The sequence below is a fragment of the Colius striatus genome, chromosome Z, assembly GCF_028858725.1.
Source record: "Colius striatus isolate bColStr4 chromosome Z, bColStr4.1.hap1, whole genome shotgun sequence".
NCBI lineage: Eukaryota > Metazoa > Chordata > Aves > Coliiformes > Coliidae > Colius > Colius striatus.
Window position 1 is genome coordinate 82,512,734 of NC_084790.1, and position 19,895 is coordinate 82,532,628.

The 19,895-nt window shown below is 40.5% G+C and overlaps 1 protein-coding gene across 2 annotated transcripts in view; it reads left to right on the forward strand.

Moving 5' to 3' along the window:
* Positions 1-18,917, forward strand: part of SETBP1 (SET binding protein 1) — a 258,416-nt gene extending 239,499 nt beyond the window's left edge. For both annotated transcript variants that reach the window (XM_062018170.1, XM_062018172.1), the window contains 2 exons: positions 12,572-12,739; positions 18,167-18,917. In XM_062018170.1, coding sequence (XP_061874154.1) covers positions 12,572-12,739; positions 18,167-18,723 — 725 coding nt within the window. In that variant the 3' untranslated portion in view covers positions 18,724-18,917. The remainder of the gene's footprint in view (positions 1-12,571; positions 12,740-18,166) is intronic.
* Positions 18,918-19,895: the final 978 nt, after the last annotated feature.

Below are 19,895 nucleotides of genomic sequence, written 5' to 3' on the forward strand. Positions count from 1 at the left end.
ACAGATGAAGAGAATTATGCGCTTTGGGTGGCTTTCTCTTGTATCTGTTGGGTAGCCTATATTTATTTCATTGATTCCTTCTGAGCATACTAGCTATTACAGAGTGGTGTCCCATAAGCTCCTGTGTTTTTCTCTCACCCACAGTTTTGAATTGCTGGGAATTTTCTTCCTGGGTAACAAATCCATCTTAAAGGATCATGTGACATTTCCATGGTTTTAAACTTAATGCACACATACTTTGCTGCCTTGCAATGCAACAGTTTTCCTTCTCATTCAGGGAAGAGTTGACAGGGTATGTTTGTGCTGCTCCTTCATTGGTTACAAGGGAATATTTACAATGAGATATTTCCTTACCCACAAGAGACTTTGGGACAAGCAAAAACGAACGCTCATAGCTCCATTCATTTGCCCACACATAGTTATCAACTGTCATTTGAGATGCTTAGGATATCCTGCCTGGCCTCCAGCTGCTCTTGCAGAAGGGCAGAAGTCTTGCCCAAAGCCCTTTGTCATATCTGCCAGCCTCCCTCAGATGTTTTGCATACCTCGGGGCATTTCAAATACAACCAGGTGCCTGTATAGAGCTTATACTTCTGGCCCAGGGATGCACCATCCACACTCGAGCCTCTCCATTTGAGTAGGAGCAGTTTCAACTGAAGAGATTGTGACTTGACCAAAGAGTCTGGGGATAAGGATGGATCCTGTCACCCAAATCAGGATGTCTACAGCATAAGATCACTATGTGAGTTAGGTTTCTCAGCTTTCATTATAGTCATTGAAAGTTTAGCTTGGAAAGTAATTAATCTTGGACTAAAATATACTGCACTTTTTCAGATGAAACATTGACTCCACTCTACTAAATTAATGTGATCTCTGTTGCCTGTCGTGACAGCATAGATACATAGCTCTCATGTAGACGGCCAGGTTGCAGCCACCTAAAATTAGATTAGGTTAACCTCCTATTCCCTTAGTTATTAAAAAAAAAACCCCTTACCATCAGGAGAGTGTAAGTGCAAATCCATAGATTTGTTTCCGAAGACAAAATTAAAAATATTGAATTTGATTGAGCTGTTTTACTGGGCAGTTGTCCCAGTAAGAGAAAACAAGGCCTGAGTGCCTTTTCATGCCCAAACTGCTAAATAAAATCCCTTTAGGCTTCTTCTTCCCAGAATTCTACTTTTTCTGCCAAATTTCCAAGGCAAGCTTTTACAAATAATTGTCTGAAACTTGGGACCTATCCTTAGGTAAATCTGTACTGGGACATGGAGTGCTGAGTAAATAAAGTATTGACTTAATTTCAAGAAAAAAGATTGCATAGTCTATACTTGGCAGTTTACTTGAGTTCATTGTTTTTTTCACAGTTTGATGGCCTAACCAAAATCTCAGTCAAAGGCAGAATTTCAGCACAATCGTCAGCCACTGTTAAATCTTTCATTTTGGACAATAAAATTCTGCTACCTCAGGAACACAATCATAATTAAAGCAAAGCTATGCTTGTATCATCTTTTCTCCATCATATCAAATATCATGTTCAGTGTTGGGCCTCTCACTACCAGAGGGATGCTGAGAGGCTGGAACATGGCCAGAGCCAAGCAGCGGAGCTGGGGAAGGGACTGGAGCACAAGGATGCTGGGAAGAGACTGAGGGAATGAGAGTTTTCAGCCTGGAGAAGAGGAGGCAGAGAAGAGACAGGAGCACTCTCTGCAAATCCCTGACAGGAGGCTGTGGACAGGGGAAGGTTCCATCAGCTCCCAAGGTATAAGGGACAGGCAACAAGAAAGGGTCTCAAGTTGCCCCAGGGGAGGTTTAAATTGGAGATGGGGAACAATTTCTTCCCCAAAGTGCTTTTTGTCAAGCCCTGACTTAGGCTGCCAAGGAACATGGTAGAGTTTCCATCCATGGAGGGATCCCAAAGCCGTGCAGCTGTGGGGCTGGGGGACATGGGCTAGTGGTGGCCATGGCACTGCTGGGGGAATGGTTGGACTTAATGAGCTTAAAGGTCTTTTACAACATAAATATTTCTATGATTCTGTCATTGATATGATGCTGTCTCAGAGTGGATGCTTGAAGAGAACCTATTCTTACTCTGTATGCTTTTCTGTATTTTGTCTGCCTGATGCTATAAAATAAGCATATAAGGCTATAGGAAGAGAAGTTCATGGGTTGAAGAATATCATGTTTCGACTCCAGTAAATGTGAAAACTGAAGATGGGCTTGCACCAAAAACGTGCAGAAAAGCACTCTGGAAATTCAGAGTGGATCAGACATAGCTGTGCCTCATTCAAGTTGATAGTATGACTCCAAATGTCAGCGGTTAAGAGCATTTAGTGTTTTCCCAGTGTGTTCTTTATTCTGGTTCTTGTCAATCTGCTTTTCACACGTCTGTAATAAGTGATTTCCCTCCTCCAGCTTCTTACCAATCTATTCTTTGTCTCCTATTTTCATCTTTTTCCCTATTCCATTCCACTTTGCACGCTCCACCTCTTTAACCTCTTCTTCATCAGTCAGATACCTTCTTGTGTTTATACTCCACAGAGGCTGTCTCTGACTTCATTACATGTGGTCTCACTGCCATCCTTCTTACACTGTAATAGCAAGTAGTCTCTAGCAAGAATTTTAATGAAAACCACTCTCAATAAAGTATTTCCTTCAGAATTTTCCTTTGAAAAGTGCATAAAATCCAAAGATTTTACACTGAAGTCCATATCAGAAAAATGGCTTACCACTGAGATTTTTAACAGGGTGCGAGCGAAAGGATGAACTTCAGGAAATTTCCTGAATTCGAGATATTTGTGTTTGATTTTTCTCCATTAACTGTAAGCCCGAGTTGTTAAGATAAAGCCAAACATTGTACTCTATTTGATAATTTTCAAATATTTTAGTCGTTTTCAGATTGCCGTTAGAATAGAGCAACAATTATAACGCTTGCTCACTATTACATTTCTTTGTTGCTGAGGTTAATTGGCAATAACACTTATGATCTTACCTATGTATCTGTTTAAATAGATTTCAGTTTTCATATTGCAGTCAATTACTGTGGTTTCCAGAATGAAAGGTAAAAAAATACCCCATATCTATTGATCTGAAGCACAGAAAGGGAGAGAGAAGAACGATACATGCACTCCCAGTGAGCATTATTTTTCATCTCTGGTGCTGATAAAGCAAGCACTCATTTTAGAGATAAATCAGCATTAAAGTGGGATGAATGGACTCAGATATTAAAACAAAGCCAGCACTAAACCTTCTAAAAATAAAAACTCTTCTGTTATAGTCTCCTAGATTGCAGGGTGTACAGGGACTTCTATTAAGTGCTGAGATTTTACTTCAAATGCATGTCATACTCAGAGTATTTCTCACTGTATGAACTGGGGCATAGCTTATTATAGATAAAGAAGAAAAATGAAATGACTAGGCTGCCCAAGAGGGAGAACATGAACTAAAAACTCAGCAGTCTTGCATGCTCTTATCAGCTCCATGACTTTCAGCCCATCCTTAGCCCAACCTGTCCCCAAGTGCCTACCACCATGTCTGCTTGTGTTTATGGTGAGTAGAAAGGTGTGGATCCCTCTGAGGACCAGTTCAGGAGCTACTGAACTCAGTTAGATTCTTTCTTGTCATGTAACAAACAGTATCGGTAGCTGGGTTTGAGCAACATCTGTATTAATTACTTTTGTATCTGAGACATGACCATAGGACTACATAAACTGGTGTAAAGCACATACAACATTTCAGTTAGAAAGGAAAAAAAGTGACAGCTGAAATTAGGCATCGCGTATATTGTCTTTTGCTGAATGCATACACAAGGAGAATGAAGCCTTAGTGTTTCTGGGAGGAATGATGCACTGGTTTTTTTCTCAGTGGAGATCTCTTAGTCAAACTTATTCCGCAAGATTATTGGTAATTATTTTACTAACTTCACTTAGATTTCATCAGTTTTTGTACACTGGATGTGCCTGAAAAATGATTCCATCATTACATCAGCCCAGCCCTTGTGCCTCATTCATCCTCCCTCCCCCCACTAGCAACTTGACTCTTTTGCTCATGCTTCATGCCAGCTCTCTCATACCAAAGCTGTCAGTGTCCCATTTAATTCATGATAAATATAAACTACTCCCAACTCCATTTGCCTAGGGAATATCAGCTCTATCTGCTACATTTAAAAATGATCTTCCCTGTTGTTACAAAGAACAACAACTCAAAACACCACCCTTGACTTTTCTCATTACTTACAGATTGAAATTTTCCCATCTGTCTTCCCTCAGCCTGTGTTCTTGAAAAAGAAATTTTATCTTCCATTTCCTTCCTCCCCAGTAGGAACATCTTCATCCACTATGGCAGCTCTTCGCAATGTGACTGCTCATCTCTACATAGCTCTGTGCTCCTGGCTACAAGTCCTTTTATTTCTGGCTTTTTATGCCTTAAAAAAAGAACCCTTTAGCTCACTCTTCCAACTTAACCATCCTCCCTCAAACACTTCTTTTTCATTTCACTTCTTTCAAAGATTTTAATTTCTCTCCTTCCCTCTTTGTGAGAGAATTTAGCTCTTCATCACTGTGTATTAAATGATTCATTCACTGAGATATTTCATGGCAAATTTCACGTTTCTGACACCATTGGTCTCTATCTCAATTCTGTCAGACTCCAGAAACCATAAACTGTAACTTTTAGCTCAAATAAAAGTTTCAGGCTCTTGCAGGAAAAGCTTTTGACTCTGAACCCATTATCAAAACCCTTTAGCTTACATCCACAATCATTAGGCCTGGGATCCTGGAGCCTTTGACTCTGAATTAGTGTTTTGAACCCTCAAGATTTTTGCTCATTAAATGAATTGGTTGCTGTCACCCATGTAATGCTACTATGTTCTTCTACTTTGATCCATCTCCTACCAGCAACCTTCATCTCACATGTTTATTGCTTCCTGGCATGGCAGAATTTGGTGTTTTCCCCCATGGTATTTTCAAATCCATGGTCCAGTCCATCTGAAGGGCTGAAGGCTTAGGAAGGGCACACAGTGGGGCTGGAGAAGACTGGGTAGGAGCATACTTACAGCCCCATTGGGTTACTGTCCCATGCTGTCCTGGAATACAAACTGCTTACACAAGCTCCGTTAAATCCATTTTCATCTTTGGGTATGTGAAGGACCAGATACACATCACTTCATCTGCCATGGCTGATGCTGTATATCCTTTATTCTTCAGTGTCTTGACACAAGCCTCCTCTGTTTTCCTACTGGCAATATGCAGAGGAGAAGTGAAAGGAATAAGATAGATGATCCATGATTCTTCCTGTATCAGTACAGGAAAAAGCAATCCAAAAACAAAAGCAAAACACAAAGTTCACTACTCCATCTCCTTGGAAGTCTAATTCATAGAAATTGTAGGCTTGGAACAGACAGGCCTTCTGAAATTTCAAATTACAGCTGCTCATCCTCTTAGGTGGAGGGTCAGTGGGGATTTGAGACTCATCCTCATGGTCAGAGTAATGTTTCCTTACCCTTCTCTCCTCTGGTTTAATTCTTGCATGGATAATGCTAACAGCTACATTGTCTTCAAACACCGCATGCCATTATAGGCTGCAGGGTGGTGCAGCCTACAGCTCCACATGGTCTTGAGATTCACCTCCCAAAAGCAGAAGATGATCTGAAGACTCTGCAGACAACCTCACAGCTGTATATAGCAACAGCAGCTGCTTTGCTTGCTTAAATAATGCCTAGTGAGGCTTCAGGTATGCAGCAGTTGCTGCTGTGCTCCCTGTCAGGAAACACAATTATCTTCATAAAGGAGTGAAGAGGAAGGCTTGCACTATGTTTCTTGAACTCAGGCACAGAGATGCACCCAAGTAGAAAGGAATGGCAAGATGCATTTAACCTCATTAGTTTCAGTAGGGCTGACTTTGTGCAATCCATCAGTGTACAGATACATTAGGGGAGCTAAACTATTTCCACATCTCATTTACATAATGCATGGGATGTGAAATGAGTCCTATGGAAGAGAAGCACCCTGGAGGCACTAAAGTTTATCATAATATGTAAGAGTTCTTTTAGATTGTTGCATTAAATTTCCACTAACAAGATAACAAATTAATTGTCTGTATTACTGTACTAACCCAAAATGGATAAAGTGTATGATTTCAGCAGAGAAAGGCAGCTGTTTAAGACAGCTTGGTGGTTATAGGAGGAGGCAGAAGAGATTAGTATGTCTCCCAGTATTTGCGTGCCATGATGCCAGCCCTCCTTCTGCCCCTTTAAGAAATCTGGCTCTTCTCTAATCTGATATTGGACTTGAGCTTTATTAGTGAAGTGAGGGAGAATGAGTAAATCAACTGTATCAGACAAGCCTCAGGACATCTGGAAATTGATCATTCTGCAGAAATAAGCACTCTGTGTTTATTAACTGGGAGTTCATCACTATCGCTTCTCTTTATCCAATTCCTAAGAGATTTCAAAGCTATCATCATAGCATTAGCTCTTCTGACTGTGCTACTGCAGATAAAGATCAGAAGATCTATCTAATGATGGTTTTCTCCGTGTCTCGCTCTAAAGCTATCCTGATTTAAAAAAAAAGAAAAGAAAAAAATAGTAGGAAAATTGCTGGAATGAAATAAAGCCGTCTCCACGCCTTAAACTTTTGCCTGTTGGCAATAACAGCAATTTTTATTTTCTTTTATTCTACAAGAAATTGGTTCTATTCAGGGGGGTGCAGAATAGAAAAGGCCTCATGGAAGAGGTGGAATTTGAAGTTTCTAATGTGATGGTGGAAAAGGCAGGGAGATAAAAGGACCCAAAGCCATAAAGCAGTGCTGTACATTGAAAGTACAGTTATTTTTAAATCATAATATGCGTCAAATAGAAGCCAGGAAAATGAATTCCATAAGTTAGAAAGGTAATAATATTACTTTAAGAAGAATAATTACTTTCCTTAACTACATTTATCACAGAGTAATTCAGTTCTCCCTTCTGGAATATGATGCAATGCCAAATTCTTGACTGATTTATTTAAAATCAGCCTTAAGAAAAGATTCACCCAGATACAAGGATTCTTCTGGTTTTTTATTCAAAACAGAGGAGTTATCAAAATGCAAATACTATGACTGACTTAATGTTTAGATGTGCGTTCCTGTACAGCTGCATTGTGTAGCCACACTGTGTAGAGTCAATGGGAGAAAAAATTGTCTGTAAAAGTTTTCCAATAACAATGGCCAGATGCATAAACTATTTAAGCACAGCCGTGGATTTGCAGAACTCTGTGGGGAGTGTAAAATCCAATGCAATGAACTCTCCAAAGAAAAATCTTCCCTAGCAGGAGTTTCAGTGTGATCAATTTTAATCAGCTGATTTTCTCTGTTTTCCAATGGCAAATTAGTATTTATTATCTGTTTTGAACTGGTACTTAGAGTTCCAGCTTGGATGCTCATTGTGCTGTTGTGTACACAAATAAAAGAAGGGAAAATGGATGTTGTCCAAGAACCTTTCCATATAAGTACAAGATGAGAGAAAACAGATACCATACAGAAACAATGCAATAAGCAGAGTGAGCACGATTTAACAGTAAAGCAAGGATAGTTATTTAATCTGTTTGTACAGAGCCTAGCAGAATGGAGTTAGACCACATCACTTGCAACGTTAAGTGCTTAATAACAACAGTAATGGCCAGGCTGTTAAAATAAATGTGTTAATTATTAGTCAGAGTTTGTAAGGTTCTTAGCCAATGAATGAAGAATGCCACTTTTTCAGGCAAAGTATCAGAAGATTGATAAATCTTTAAGAAAAACACCAGTTTCATATCAATATTGTGTTCAGTCTGCCCTGAAGTAGAGTAGCATTTCTCTTGATTAACCTTTTTTCTTGTGATCATGATGGTTAGCTATTTACAATCATACCATCATTGCTTTAGGTTCTTGATAATCTCCTACATGTCCATCGTTCCTTTTGAAGTTGGCCTTTCTCTTTGCCCTTCAATTAAAGAAAAGGTTTATTTCCTCCCTGTTGTGCCACCCGTTGCTCACTTGCATGTGCATGCCGTGTTGTCTATGCTACCCATAAAACTCAGGAAAGTTAAGATACAGGTCTTTCATGGGATGAAACAGGCTCTCATTTGGAGGAAATGCACTAAGATCAGCAGTCAGGCAATAAAGAAGGTCTGAATCAGACCACCCATATGTATCATCTTGTTTTCACACATGTATTACAACTTATTCTCTCTCTGGAGCAATGGAAAAGGATAAAATACACTGGAATAATGGATGCACGTGTGTGAGTTAAACTCTGAGCCCCCTGTGATAGTGTTGCAGAGGATTTCTTCTCACTGGATTCAAAGATGAATTGAGCTGAAGGGTTCTGTTATTAAGGCCTTCTGAACAGAGCACACCAAATGAGAAGAAAAAGTCCAAAGAAAGGTGATGATAAATGTGCCAGAAGGTCCACCCATTCATGGGACAGACTTCCCACTGCTGCAGTGTGAATCATAGCCTTGTGAGCAAATCTCTGCACCACTGTAGGTCTCTAACAGTGCCTCTGAGTCCCTACATTTTGGTACTAGTGAAAGAAACCCAATGGTTCTTCCTTATTGGCTGCTCCAGGTTACTCCCATTCCTCAGTGTAGATGAGAATTTCAGTGAGGTGAGTGATATAGGCTGAAGAAACCAAGTGCCTACGACAAAAGACAGATGGCTGAACCCATGATTCACCAGTGATGAGCTGCAATTGGGCTATGTAGACTTTGAAGTGATTCATTACATTTGTATCTCTTCTGTAGGGGGAGGATTTTCCTCAATGATTTGTATGACCTTGCTAAACCCAGATAGGTGGTAATTGAGCAGCAACTACTTCTTCAGACGAAACAGAATAAAAAATATTGAAAATATTGACTCACCCAAAGGCAGTAAGCAGCACTTTGGTCTTTGACCTTTAAGCATCCTAGGGTAGTCAATAACCTGGCTGTTAGATGCTGTATCTGCCACTGATTTTGATTTGGGAGTATTTTAACCTTGAACCAAGATCCAAGTAACCACGGCAACAGGAAGTCAGCCTCTCCATCCAAGGAGTGGGAATCCATAAATCAAGGTCCCTAATGCAAACACTGTGTGCAGGTAGAGATTTGAGAGGATAAGTGGTTTGTGAGGGATTACCTTTGAAAAAAATGAATGACTGTCCCCTGATATGTTGAAGCACAGCCTCACAGAGACTTTTCTTTTTTATCAATAGAGGTCAACAGGTTACAGCTGCATGTTTTCATACAGTTCTTTATATAGGCCCTTCAGTGTAATTAGAACCAGATGTTGAATTTATGAGGTTGTTATGTACCACATGCACATGCGTATATGTGTATGTATATCGATACATACACCTACATATGCACACTTCTTGCATGCAAACTACATTCATGAGCAGATAATATTAAGGCTCAAACTCAAGCACTATGGGGTGATGAGACCTCAATTTTGCATATGCACAGTTCCACAGTGCTGTAATCCCATAGGCATAATTATCTGGTAAAACATCCCAGTTATTCTATGGGACACTGCTTTATTCAATGTATGGTGCTCACCTGACAGCTATTTAGTGGTTGGATTTTCCTCTCACTATTCAGTGTGTGACATCACATCACATTTATTCCACATTTGTGAGCCTTGGAATGAATAGATGAATGTTTCATGAGTGTTGATAATTTTATTTTCACAGCACGGCTCTTGAGATGAGGGGTATATTATTGTTCTCATTTGCAATAGAGAAGCCGAGCAGAGAGACTGAAGTTGAATGGGTTGAATTGAGATGCTTAATACTTGATTTGAGACACTGAAAGGATGTATGGTCTAGTAGGCAGAGACTCCTCTGCATGTCTCCAAGATATGATCTATAATTCCGTCTTGCTCTTGACCATTTCTGCACTCACACCCTTTCTCCTCTGTTAAGTCTTAGGCTGATATCATGTCATAAGTCCATCAGGACTCCTATCTCCAGCTGGCCCACTCTCTAGCCCTGTCTTTCAGACAGTTCTTCTATGCCTGAGTCTTCTGGAGATCTCTTCCACAGTTTCTGAGACAACCCATAGGTCTCTTGATTTTGCACATTTTGTATACAAGGAACAAAAGCAAGGACTGTTGATAGCAGATCCAAGCTGCAAATACAAGGAGACGTTGGTTGGTATCTGGAGAGCCTGAGCACAGCTAACACACCTAGAAATCATGCAGAAGTTTCTGTCTGCACTTCGAGATAGTCTTGATCTTCTGGGAAAGGTATCAGGGTCCTTTTAGGAACTCTTTGAGGAACTACCAGGTGCTGTCCAGGGCCTTACTGCTGCAGTGGACAAAGGCACCATCTGTTGACCTGAGTTGCTGTCGAGGGAAGTTTGCTGCTGGCCTGGGGCCTGGATCAGGGAAAATGTGGAGACATATCAATACAAACCTGAGTTACAAAGCAAATCCAACAAAAGTGACAGGAGACTTCCATGAGTGAGCAAGTTGCTCCTGAGTAATGTCAGACATATAGAGGAAGAAAATAGAGGTAGAAACAGGTAACCCAAAGAACAACAAAGACAGTGTCCAAGCATGCAGGGATGGTCTTAGTAAGCCAAAGCCTATCTGGAGTTGAATTTAACAAGGGCAGAAGGGCAACAAGAAATGTGTCTACAGGTATATAAGCATCAAAAATAGCCTAGGGAAGACATGAGCTCACTACTGAGTCGAGCAGAGACTTACTGGCAAAAGGCTGGGAGAAGACCACCTTCTTTGCACTACTCTTAACTGGAATGACTGGATTTTGTGAATCCCAGGTTTCTGGGATTCCTGCAGGAAAAGAAACTTGTTCTTGGTAGAGGATGATGTAGTTAGGAAACAGTTAAACGAACTGGACATACACAAGTCCTTGTGGATTGACAGGATGCACCCAAAACTTCTGAGGAAGCTGGCTGATGTCAAATTGAGGCCATTCTTGATTATTTTTTAAAGGCTGTGGTGATTCAGAGAGGATCCTTAGAACTAGAAGAGATCAAATATCAATCTAATAAGGGCAAGATGGAAAACCCAGGAAGCAATAGGCTGACCAGCCTCATTGTAATGTCTGGGAAGGTGGTGGAATACATAATTCAAGAAAGCATTTCCAAATATATGAAGGACAAAAAAGTGATCAGTAGTGGCCAACATAGATTTGAGACGGGAAAGTCATGCCCAATCAACCTGATCTTGCTCATTTCAACTCTAACAAGAGACTTAACATTGTTTCCTATAGTCTCCTTATAGACACACTGGTGAAATGCAGAGTAGAAAAATGTGTCCTGAAACAGACTGAAAATTGGCTGAGCTGCTGGGCTCAAAGAGTTGTGATCTGTAACACAGAGGTCAGCCACTAGTCATCCTCCCGAGGTGTAGATACTGGGACCAAACTAACATGTTAGTTACCTGAGTGATGGAGTAGAGCACACCTTTAGCAAATTGGAGAAGAGTCAAAATGGATAAGGGTGGCTGATATGTCAGAGGGTCATGCAGAGGGATCACTGAAGGATGAAGAAATGGGCTGACAGGAACCTCATGAAATGCAACAAGGACAAGTGCAAAGTCCTGCATCTGGGAAGTAATAAGCCCCGTGTATTGGTACCTGTTAGAAACTGACCAGCTGGAAAGCTGATTGTCAGAGGGCCCTTGGGGTCCTGGTGGAGACCAATGTGACCACAATCCAACAATGTCCACTTGTAGCAAAGAAGGCCAACAGTTTCCTTGGCTGCAATAGGAGCAACATTGCCAGTGGATCAAAGGAGCTGATCCTTCCTCTTTATTCAGCAACGGTGAGGCCACATCTGGAATAGTCTCCAGTACTGGGCTCCTGAGTGCAATAGAGACATGAACATATGGTCCAATGAATGCCACAAATATGATCAAGAGTCCGAAGCATCTCTCCTAAGAGGAAAGAAAGGAAAGTCTGAATGCACAACTTTTCTTTTTCTGGAATATTTATTCTGCATCGTAGTCTCTAGGTAGAAAAAAAATGTATGACAAAGTGCTTTTCTCCTATCTTTTTGATGAGTTGTAAGGTAAATTTTCATTAGGATTGGAATTCCTAAAAGGTAAGTTCAATGTGCTTTAGACAGGGAATTACATATTGAGGCTGTTCCTAATGCCTCACCCTTACTCCAATGAAACACCCACTGAGTCAATTTATTATTAGAAGTATGTGTTTGTGGAGAATATGGAGTATGGAGTATGGAGTATGTACGTCATACCCAGGGAACAACAAAAAGACAATATCACTAAATAGAGATATGAAGCACATCTGTCTTTATTCACATGTAAGGTTTGTGCTTGCTTGGAGAAGAAAAAGTAGCAATATGGCATTATTATGTTACTTTACCGCTGCTTATAGAGATCAGTGACAGTAAATCCTTAAGTAAATCACAAAGAAATCAAAATCAAATAACAGCAATGCTCCTTGCTAGTATCCAGACTGTATTACAGATACATACACAGGGAAATATGAAATTACATTGAGGCAGCAAGGACAGCAACTGACTGCTCTTTTCCAGGTATTTTCCACACTGGTTACTTTATCAAATATTCATCCAAATTTTATTTCCTTCCCCAGGAATTACAGGACCCCACTTAAAAGCAGACCAGGCTTCACTTCATGGTAAAATGGAAATTTCTGCCTGTAACATGATGACCAGAAGGAAACCAGGAGCTGTTGACAGTGTTGCAATGCCAACTCCAGTATTATCTCTCCTACCCTCATCATCAGCAACTTCTGAAGCAGGTAACGCTGTTTCCCTCCGTTCCCTCTATTTCTTCCTCATCCTCTTTCTTCTGTGCTTGTACTCTTCCTGACTGTAGAAGTAGCTGTAAATGTGCATATCTAATGTGATAATCAGGCTGTAATTTTTCTAACACCTTCTTATCATGATCATATCTTGTCATATCAAATCTATTTTATTCACATACCACCACTTTACAATAATGAGGACACAAGCAGCACCAGCCCGTATGGTCTAGCAGGGGACTCTGAAGCAAGACTCTTCGATTCCTTTCTCAGTCCTGTTGTTCATTTATTTGAGTGTTCCCACCCCTATGGCATGAACGTGCAGAACACACAATGAATAGCTAAGGAGCAGCTGAGATTTCTTTCTGCATACTTCAGTGATTCTAGCATAATATTCTGTCTTGCAAATGCAAAATTGTCTGGGGCAATGAACAGTGGCTTAAAATATATCAGAATAAATAAGTCAGAATAGCATATTCTTCAATCAACTTATATTTTGTTCTTCTATCTTGTATCAGATGAGCAAGGTGATAACTTTATACAGTCAGTAACGAAGCCAAGTCATTCAGGCATCATCATGCCTTTTCTTAGGCATGGATAGAGAAGTTAATCTTACATTATGTTTCATTTCCAGTGAATGGGGAACACACAGTACATTACCGTACATGCAGCCATTAGGAGTTTCATAATCCTGTCAAACCTTTGATTCCACATTCACAAAAAATGTATTTGTATCACTGAGTTATGGAATGATTACATATTTAATTATTCAATTCAAAGTGCTGTTTCGGTGCACTCCTTTTGATTTTCTTCTCATTTCCTGAATAAATAGTGAAAACAAAGGTTCCATGCCATAAATCATCTTCTACAAAGATACATTTTTACATTAAAAGATCAAGATTCTCTGTTTAGTCTTTAATGCTTTCCTATATATAAACTGAGGACAGATTTTTAATGCAGTGGAGAATGAAAGCACACAAATATTTAATGACCAGTTTCAAGATGAAAGTGTCTGCTTGACTGCATAGTTCATTCTTTCCATCTTCAGAAGTCTAATTAAATTGTTGGTTTATCTGTATCCCAGATGTTGAAATAATTTAGTTGAAAACTGAAAGAAACTGTGTTAATGGGAAAACAGGACAGTGCTATGGGTTTCCTGTAATTAATAGGGAGTTCTTTGAAAATTCCTTCATTCAAACCAAGCTGGCAAACTGAGCCCAGCTGTTGAGCAAACAGTCCTCTCTGTACCACGTTCTTGCAAGTGGCCTTGGGCAATGGCAAAGGGACGGAGAATGACAGGCAGTAGGAGGGATTTTATTGCTGCAACATAACAAAGCCATCCGGAATAAAGCTAGAGAAACAATGAATGACTTCCAAAGGGTCTAGTCTACCTGGACTCCTCTTCTTTGTGCAACACCACTGTGATGGAGAGAGTCGTTCAGCCTGATCTAAGCTGGAAATGTATATTTTTGGTAGACATTTCTCTCTTTGCCTCAGAAGCTATTTCCAGCATCATATCCATCCTGCGTGACTTCCCGGCATGGCCTTTGGCCATTTGAATTTGTCTTTGTGAGACAGAGCCTGCCTGCATCTCTGTACCCCAATTAGAGCAGAATCACTGGGATTTCATGTGCCTTATTTTAAATGTGTAAGTCTGGAGAATGGGAAAAGGATGAAGAAAAAGTACAAGTACCTGTGCTGCATCAAGTATTTCTAGTTTCTCTACACTTTGGGCTGAGTTTTGACAAATAGCTTCAGGCCTTCACAGAGTCAGCACATGGCCATTCTGCCCGGGGGTGTGTGGGGTGATAACTGCCCAGCCAAATAAAGTATCCCCCATGCATCCCCAGCACCCCGAGGCTGCCACAGTGCATCATCCCTCCAGGATCACATTCCCTTTTTCCTATGCCTGCATGCAGACATAGTGTTATAATTCCTGAGCTCTTCTTGAACCTCTTCTAATTGAATTCCACCAAATGTAGACAAGAAACTTCCCAAGCAAGATTTCCACATGCAAACAGCAAAGTATGTCCAGGAAGAGAAAAAACAAAGACTGAAAAAAACACAGACCTACTTGGGTCAAGGGTTGGGCAGAGTCTGTCTGGATAAAATGGAAAAGATTAGTACGTAGCTTTGTTTTTCAGCAGAGCAGTATATAACATGGCAATATAGGAAAATATGTTATATCAAAGATTGCTCACCAAGAGCTTCCAGATGAGTTGATAACACCTAATGGCTTTCACTTCAGTAGTGGTTTATTTTGGCAGATTTCCCTGACATTTTGTCATTTGCACACCTCGTCAAATCTTCCCCCTGCAGACCCATCAGACTCTTTTCCACAGTCTTCCTACAGCAAATGTAGAATCAAATGTCTCTGACTCTCAATAGTCAAAATAATATTGAATTTCCTTTAAAAAGCCTGACTTGAAAAAATATTACTTATTCAGTACATGCCTTCTGACTATTGGCAGACTGTGTAACATAACTTGAATACTTTCTGGACCTTGCAAGTTCAGAGGCTTGCTAGGAAAAAAAGCAAAAGGTTTATTAGTAGCTTCTAAGAAGCTTCCTGAGAAAGTCATAAACATCTCAAAGAATTTTAAAAAGATAAATTAGTGCACTAAGCCAGCACAGAGCAGCACAGAAGTTTGAGTGGTTGTTTTTTTGGTTTTTTTTTCTTTTTTCTAAAAGGAAATGGACTGTCAGTTTGCAAAGATTTAGGAGGGTAAAAAAATATAAACAAAGTGAAGGAAGACACTGAGAGTGGTGTAGAGATGTCAGATTTACATGTAAGTGTAGATATCTACCCGTAACTGTCTGCATATTAGTTTATTTTGGAGAATTGGACAATCTGGCAGAAAACAGATACCTATCTGTGCTCCACTCAGGAACTGTCCACGCACCATCAGGCTCCACTCAGGACACTCAGCTTGGCTCACCTGGACTTCATGGGTGCCTAAGATACTTGGCAGGAGACCTGCATCTTCCTTACTGAGTATCAGGGTGTCATAAGGATGTCCATAGTCACCCTAAATTACATTGAGTTCCCATTTCAGAAATGAAGGTCATCATCTATAGACTACACAGATCAGATCTCCACTGGCTGTGATGGGTGGTAATACCAATCTGTAGAAACAACCATCTGCTGATAAATAAGTAAAGACACAAAATCCTTGCAGATACTTGGATAAGGCTTTATTTCAAATTTATTTCCTGTCCTTTGTCTTACTTTCTTTCCAGTGAAAGTTTAGAGTAATGTCAATCTGATTTCACCATGAACCTTGCAATTTTTTGTGTATTTCTGGTAAATTTCCCATCTTCAAGAATTCATCACCAACTGAAAAATTTCAGCTTTACTTTCTGGGAAAAAAAATCATCATGAATATGGGAATATTAAAAAAACCCAAATCTCTTGAAAATATGCCCTGGCATTAGCAATAAAAGGCAAAAGGTGAACAGTGAGAGTGCCAAAGTTTTGATTTCCTAAATCTTCTGACCTGAACCTACTCTTAGGACCTGGGAGGGACTCAAAGGAGTCAAATGCTTAGGACTGGAAATATTGGGACATTGTATGTCAATTACCAGTGAGGGCAGCCAAGAGTAATCATCTTTTGTGACAGGGATTTAACCTTTTTTTTGATCAGATGGCTGAGAAATAGCTCTCTGCCACTTGCCCTTAGGGCTCTTGCATCCATACTTCTTAGGGATGACCTACTTGAGAGGAATTTTGTGCAACTAATTAGCTTCTCCTGAGCAACTTGGATATTTAATTTCCTTTCTCTTTTTCTTTGGTACCGAAATGACTGCATTCCTCTTTTCTTTTGTCCTCTATGAATCACAAACTGCAAGAGGGTTTTATTTTTCTTTTTGGTGTGGGGAGTGGGTTACATATGGAAAATGTATTTTGTTTTGTAATTAATGAAAACCAGACTTTGGGAAGTTGGCCTTCCAGGTCTTTATTTATAAGAGAGCATATGTCTGTGTTTTGTTTATGACTCACTCCTACTTCTTGCATTGTAACATGGATTTGTTTATGCAAGCTCTTTGCTGAATCCAAGCAACATGATGGTATAAAAGCCAATAATTTATGTTCTCCAAGAGGGGAGGCCAGTGAGTGAGATTTGTCAGATGAATCTGTCATAGCCCAAAGCGAACAAGAGGAGATTCTACCACTTGACAGCTCCAGGTTATCTACAAAAAATGCTACAATAGCAACTTTATTTAAACCGCTGCTAGAAGATTAGCCTGTTAGTCATGAAGGAAGTGATAACCTCCAAATGAACCTTTCTCGAAATCTTGGCTGCTCTGGAAACTTCAAGGATTTCAAACCCAAATGTCTGCTTGACAGTCAGGTGTAAATTAAGTTTGCAAGTAGATGTGGGCTGAGGTTAATTTAGTGGGATGTTTTATTCCTTACTGAAAAGAAATTCCGAATTCCATCATTTCTTTTCCAGCAGTGCAGAACAGATATGTGAAGAGTGAAAAGGGAGCACCAGTTATTGCAACAGCAGAACTGATAGATTCCTTTTCTCTCACAAAGTGTTAGCTACTTTTAATCTGCATGCAAAAAGTGAACTCTGAGCAGGTGCCACGTCTAGTAAGGGACAATGAGACAATTTAAGAAAAACAAGCAAGACCTCATGTCCTAAGCAAAGGACCGGGAGCCAAGAAATGCTGGGTACTCTACTCTGACAGTGATTCATAATGTGACCTTGGCAAGAGACTTAACTAACTTGGACTTAACGCAGATCTAAAGTGATCTGAACCAGGAATAACTTACTTTAGAGGCCACTAAAGTCAATTACATGTCTGAGTATTTTCAGCTAGTGTATTCAGAGATAATAGTAAAGAAACCCAGGCAGAGGTAATGAATTCACCACAGGTGAAGTGATCTACACATCTTGTGTTTCAGTAACAAACACTTTTCATACCTACTGGCACCTAGGGCAAGAATTAAAGGCCAGGGTGAAGACATCAAGTGTGTACATTTGGGAAACAGACTGTTTAGTAGTTAAGGTGAGCCAATATGGTAAGCAGCCCTTCCTTCCCTAGAGGTTTAGAAATGAAAATGAAGTAAACCCATGGTAAAAAATTGTTGTAGAAAAGCTTTGCTGCTTTAGAAGAGAGGAGAGATGGAAGGAAATCTCTGAAAACCGATTGATAGGCAAAGCTGTGCTTTCATCTATGACAGCAGAAAAGGAGGTAACAGCAATTCTTCTGAGACTGTAGTAAATGATCTTTTAACACTTTTTTACTTGTTTTTCTATGCAGAGTCCTTTCTCACAGAGCTTGCTTCTTTGATAGTCATATTCAGCCTACTGGGTTTGAAAGCATCTTGTCTTCATGATGCTGAAAGCAAGCAAAAGAGAATTTCCATTCACTCTTGTTTGACCTACTGCTGTTTCTCTCTGTGTCTCCCAACAGCCAGCCCACCACTGAAAAAAAGGTTCAAACGTCGTGAAATTGAAGCAATTCAGTGCGAAGTGCGCAAGATGTGCAACTACACCAAGATCTTGTCCACAAAGAAGAACCTGGATCACGTGAACAAGATCCTGAAAGCCAAGAGGCTGCAGAGACAATCAAAGACAGGCAATAACTTTGTCAAGAAGCGGAGGGGGCGTCCTCGGAAGCAACCCCTTTCCTTCGATGAAGACTCCAGAGACCAAATGCCCGTTCTGGAAAAATGTATTGACCTTCCCAGCAAAAGAGGTCAGAAACCGACACTTAACCCTTTGATATTGGAGCAAGCAGCCACTCAAGATACAATCATGGCCACCATTGAGGCTGTCATACACATGGCTCGAGAGACACCACCTCTGCCTCCTCCTCTCCCTCCTCCTCCTCCTCCGCCTCCTCTCCCACTGCCCCGGACACCCCGGCTTGGGAAAAGGAAGAGCAAGACCCTGCAGGAGGAAGAGGAGGATGTGAAAGTGAAGCGGCACCGGAAAGGCAGAGGGAGCGAAGGCGAAGGCCTTCCCTAAAGCCGGTGCATCAATTTGGGTGTCAGGTGCCATTAGCAGGCCCTGACAGGACTGAGGGACTGGAGGTTCTTGGTCTGCTTTGCCCCCGCGGCAGCACCAGACTCAACTCGTCCCTTTGGCATCTGGAACTGAGGCAGCAGAGAGCGATGCCTGCTGAGGCACACATCGTCCTCTTCATCGCCTTGGCTCCAGGCACCCCCGTAAAGAGGGGGAAAGGGTGCGAGAAAAGTGGGGATAAAGGGGGGGCGGGGGGATGTGTTAAAGTTGGGGATATTGTCTACTTTGCAGAGTTTCCAAAACTAATCAGCATCTCAGCATTGCTGTTCTCATACCGTACGTGGAGGCGGGAGGTCATCTTTGCAGAGAGCTGAAGTTATCACCAGGGCTGCATGCACGACTCCAATTCTGTTTGGCAGGCCAGGTGAAAGTAAGAGAAACCACACCATAGTAGATATCACTGTAAAAAAGTTTAAAAAAAAAAAAAAAAGAAACAACAAAAAAAAAAAACCACAACAAAAAAGTAGTGTAATTTTCTCAACTGTGATCTTGGTTATAATCTGTTTGACTTTTTTTTAATTTTTTTTTTTCCAGTTTTATATACCTACCAGGCTTTGGGGCAGCATAAGCCAAAACGCCTGGCTCCTGCTAGAACTATATATTTCTTTCTCATTTAACTTGCCTAGTTACAACTAGCTGCAATATAGGCAATAGAAAAGTAGAGCCTTACACGCGTGCACACTCATTCTGAGTGCTCTCCCAAGGAATGACAGAATGTTACAGCATTTAAATAAGATGTACATTGATATTCAGTTATGATAGCACGTTTCTATGAAGCAACTTGGCATTTTCAATGGCATGCGAAAGAGGGATCATCTGTCAACCAAGTTGTTTTGATGCTCAGTACAAATGAGTAGAGAACAGCAAGACACTTCTGGGGAATAGAGTTTTAGTGAACATGGACAAAATGACCAAAAAAAGAATAGAAAAATGGTGAAATTATAAAAATGTCAGGAAAAATACAGTAAAAAGACAGGGCCCAAACCTACCAGTTCTTACCACTTGAAATTCCCAGTGAAACCCAGGATCTGAATAATTTACATTGGGTAGCAATGCTTTGATATGTTCTTTTAAAGAAAATAGATAAAGTAGATTGTTTAAGAAAAAAATAGAGA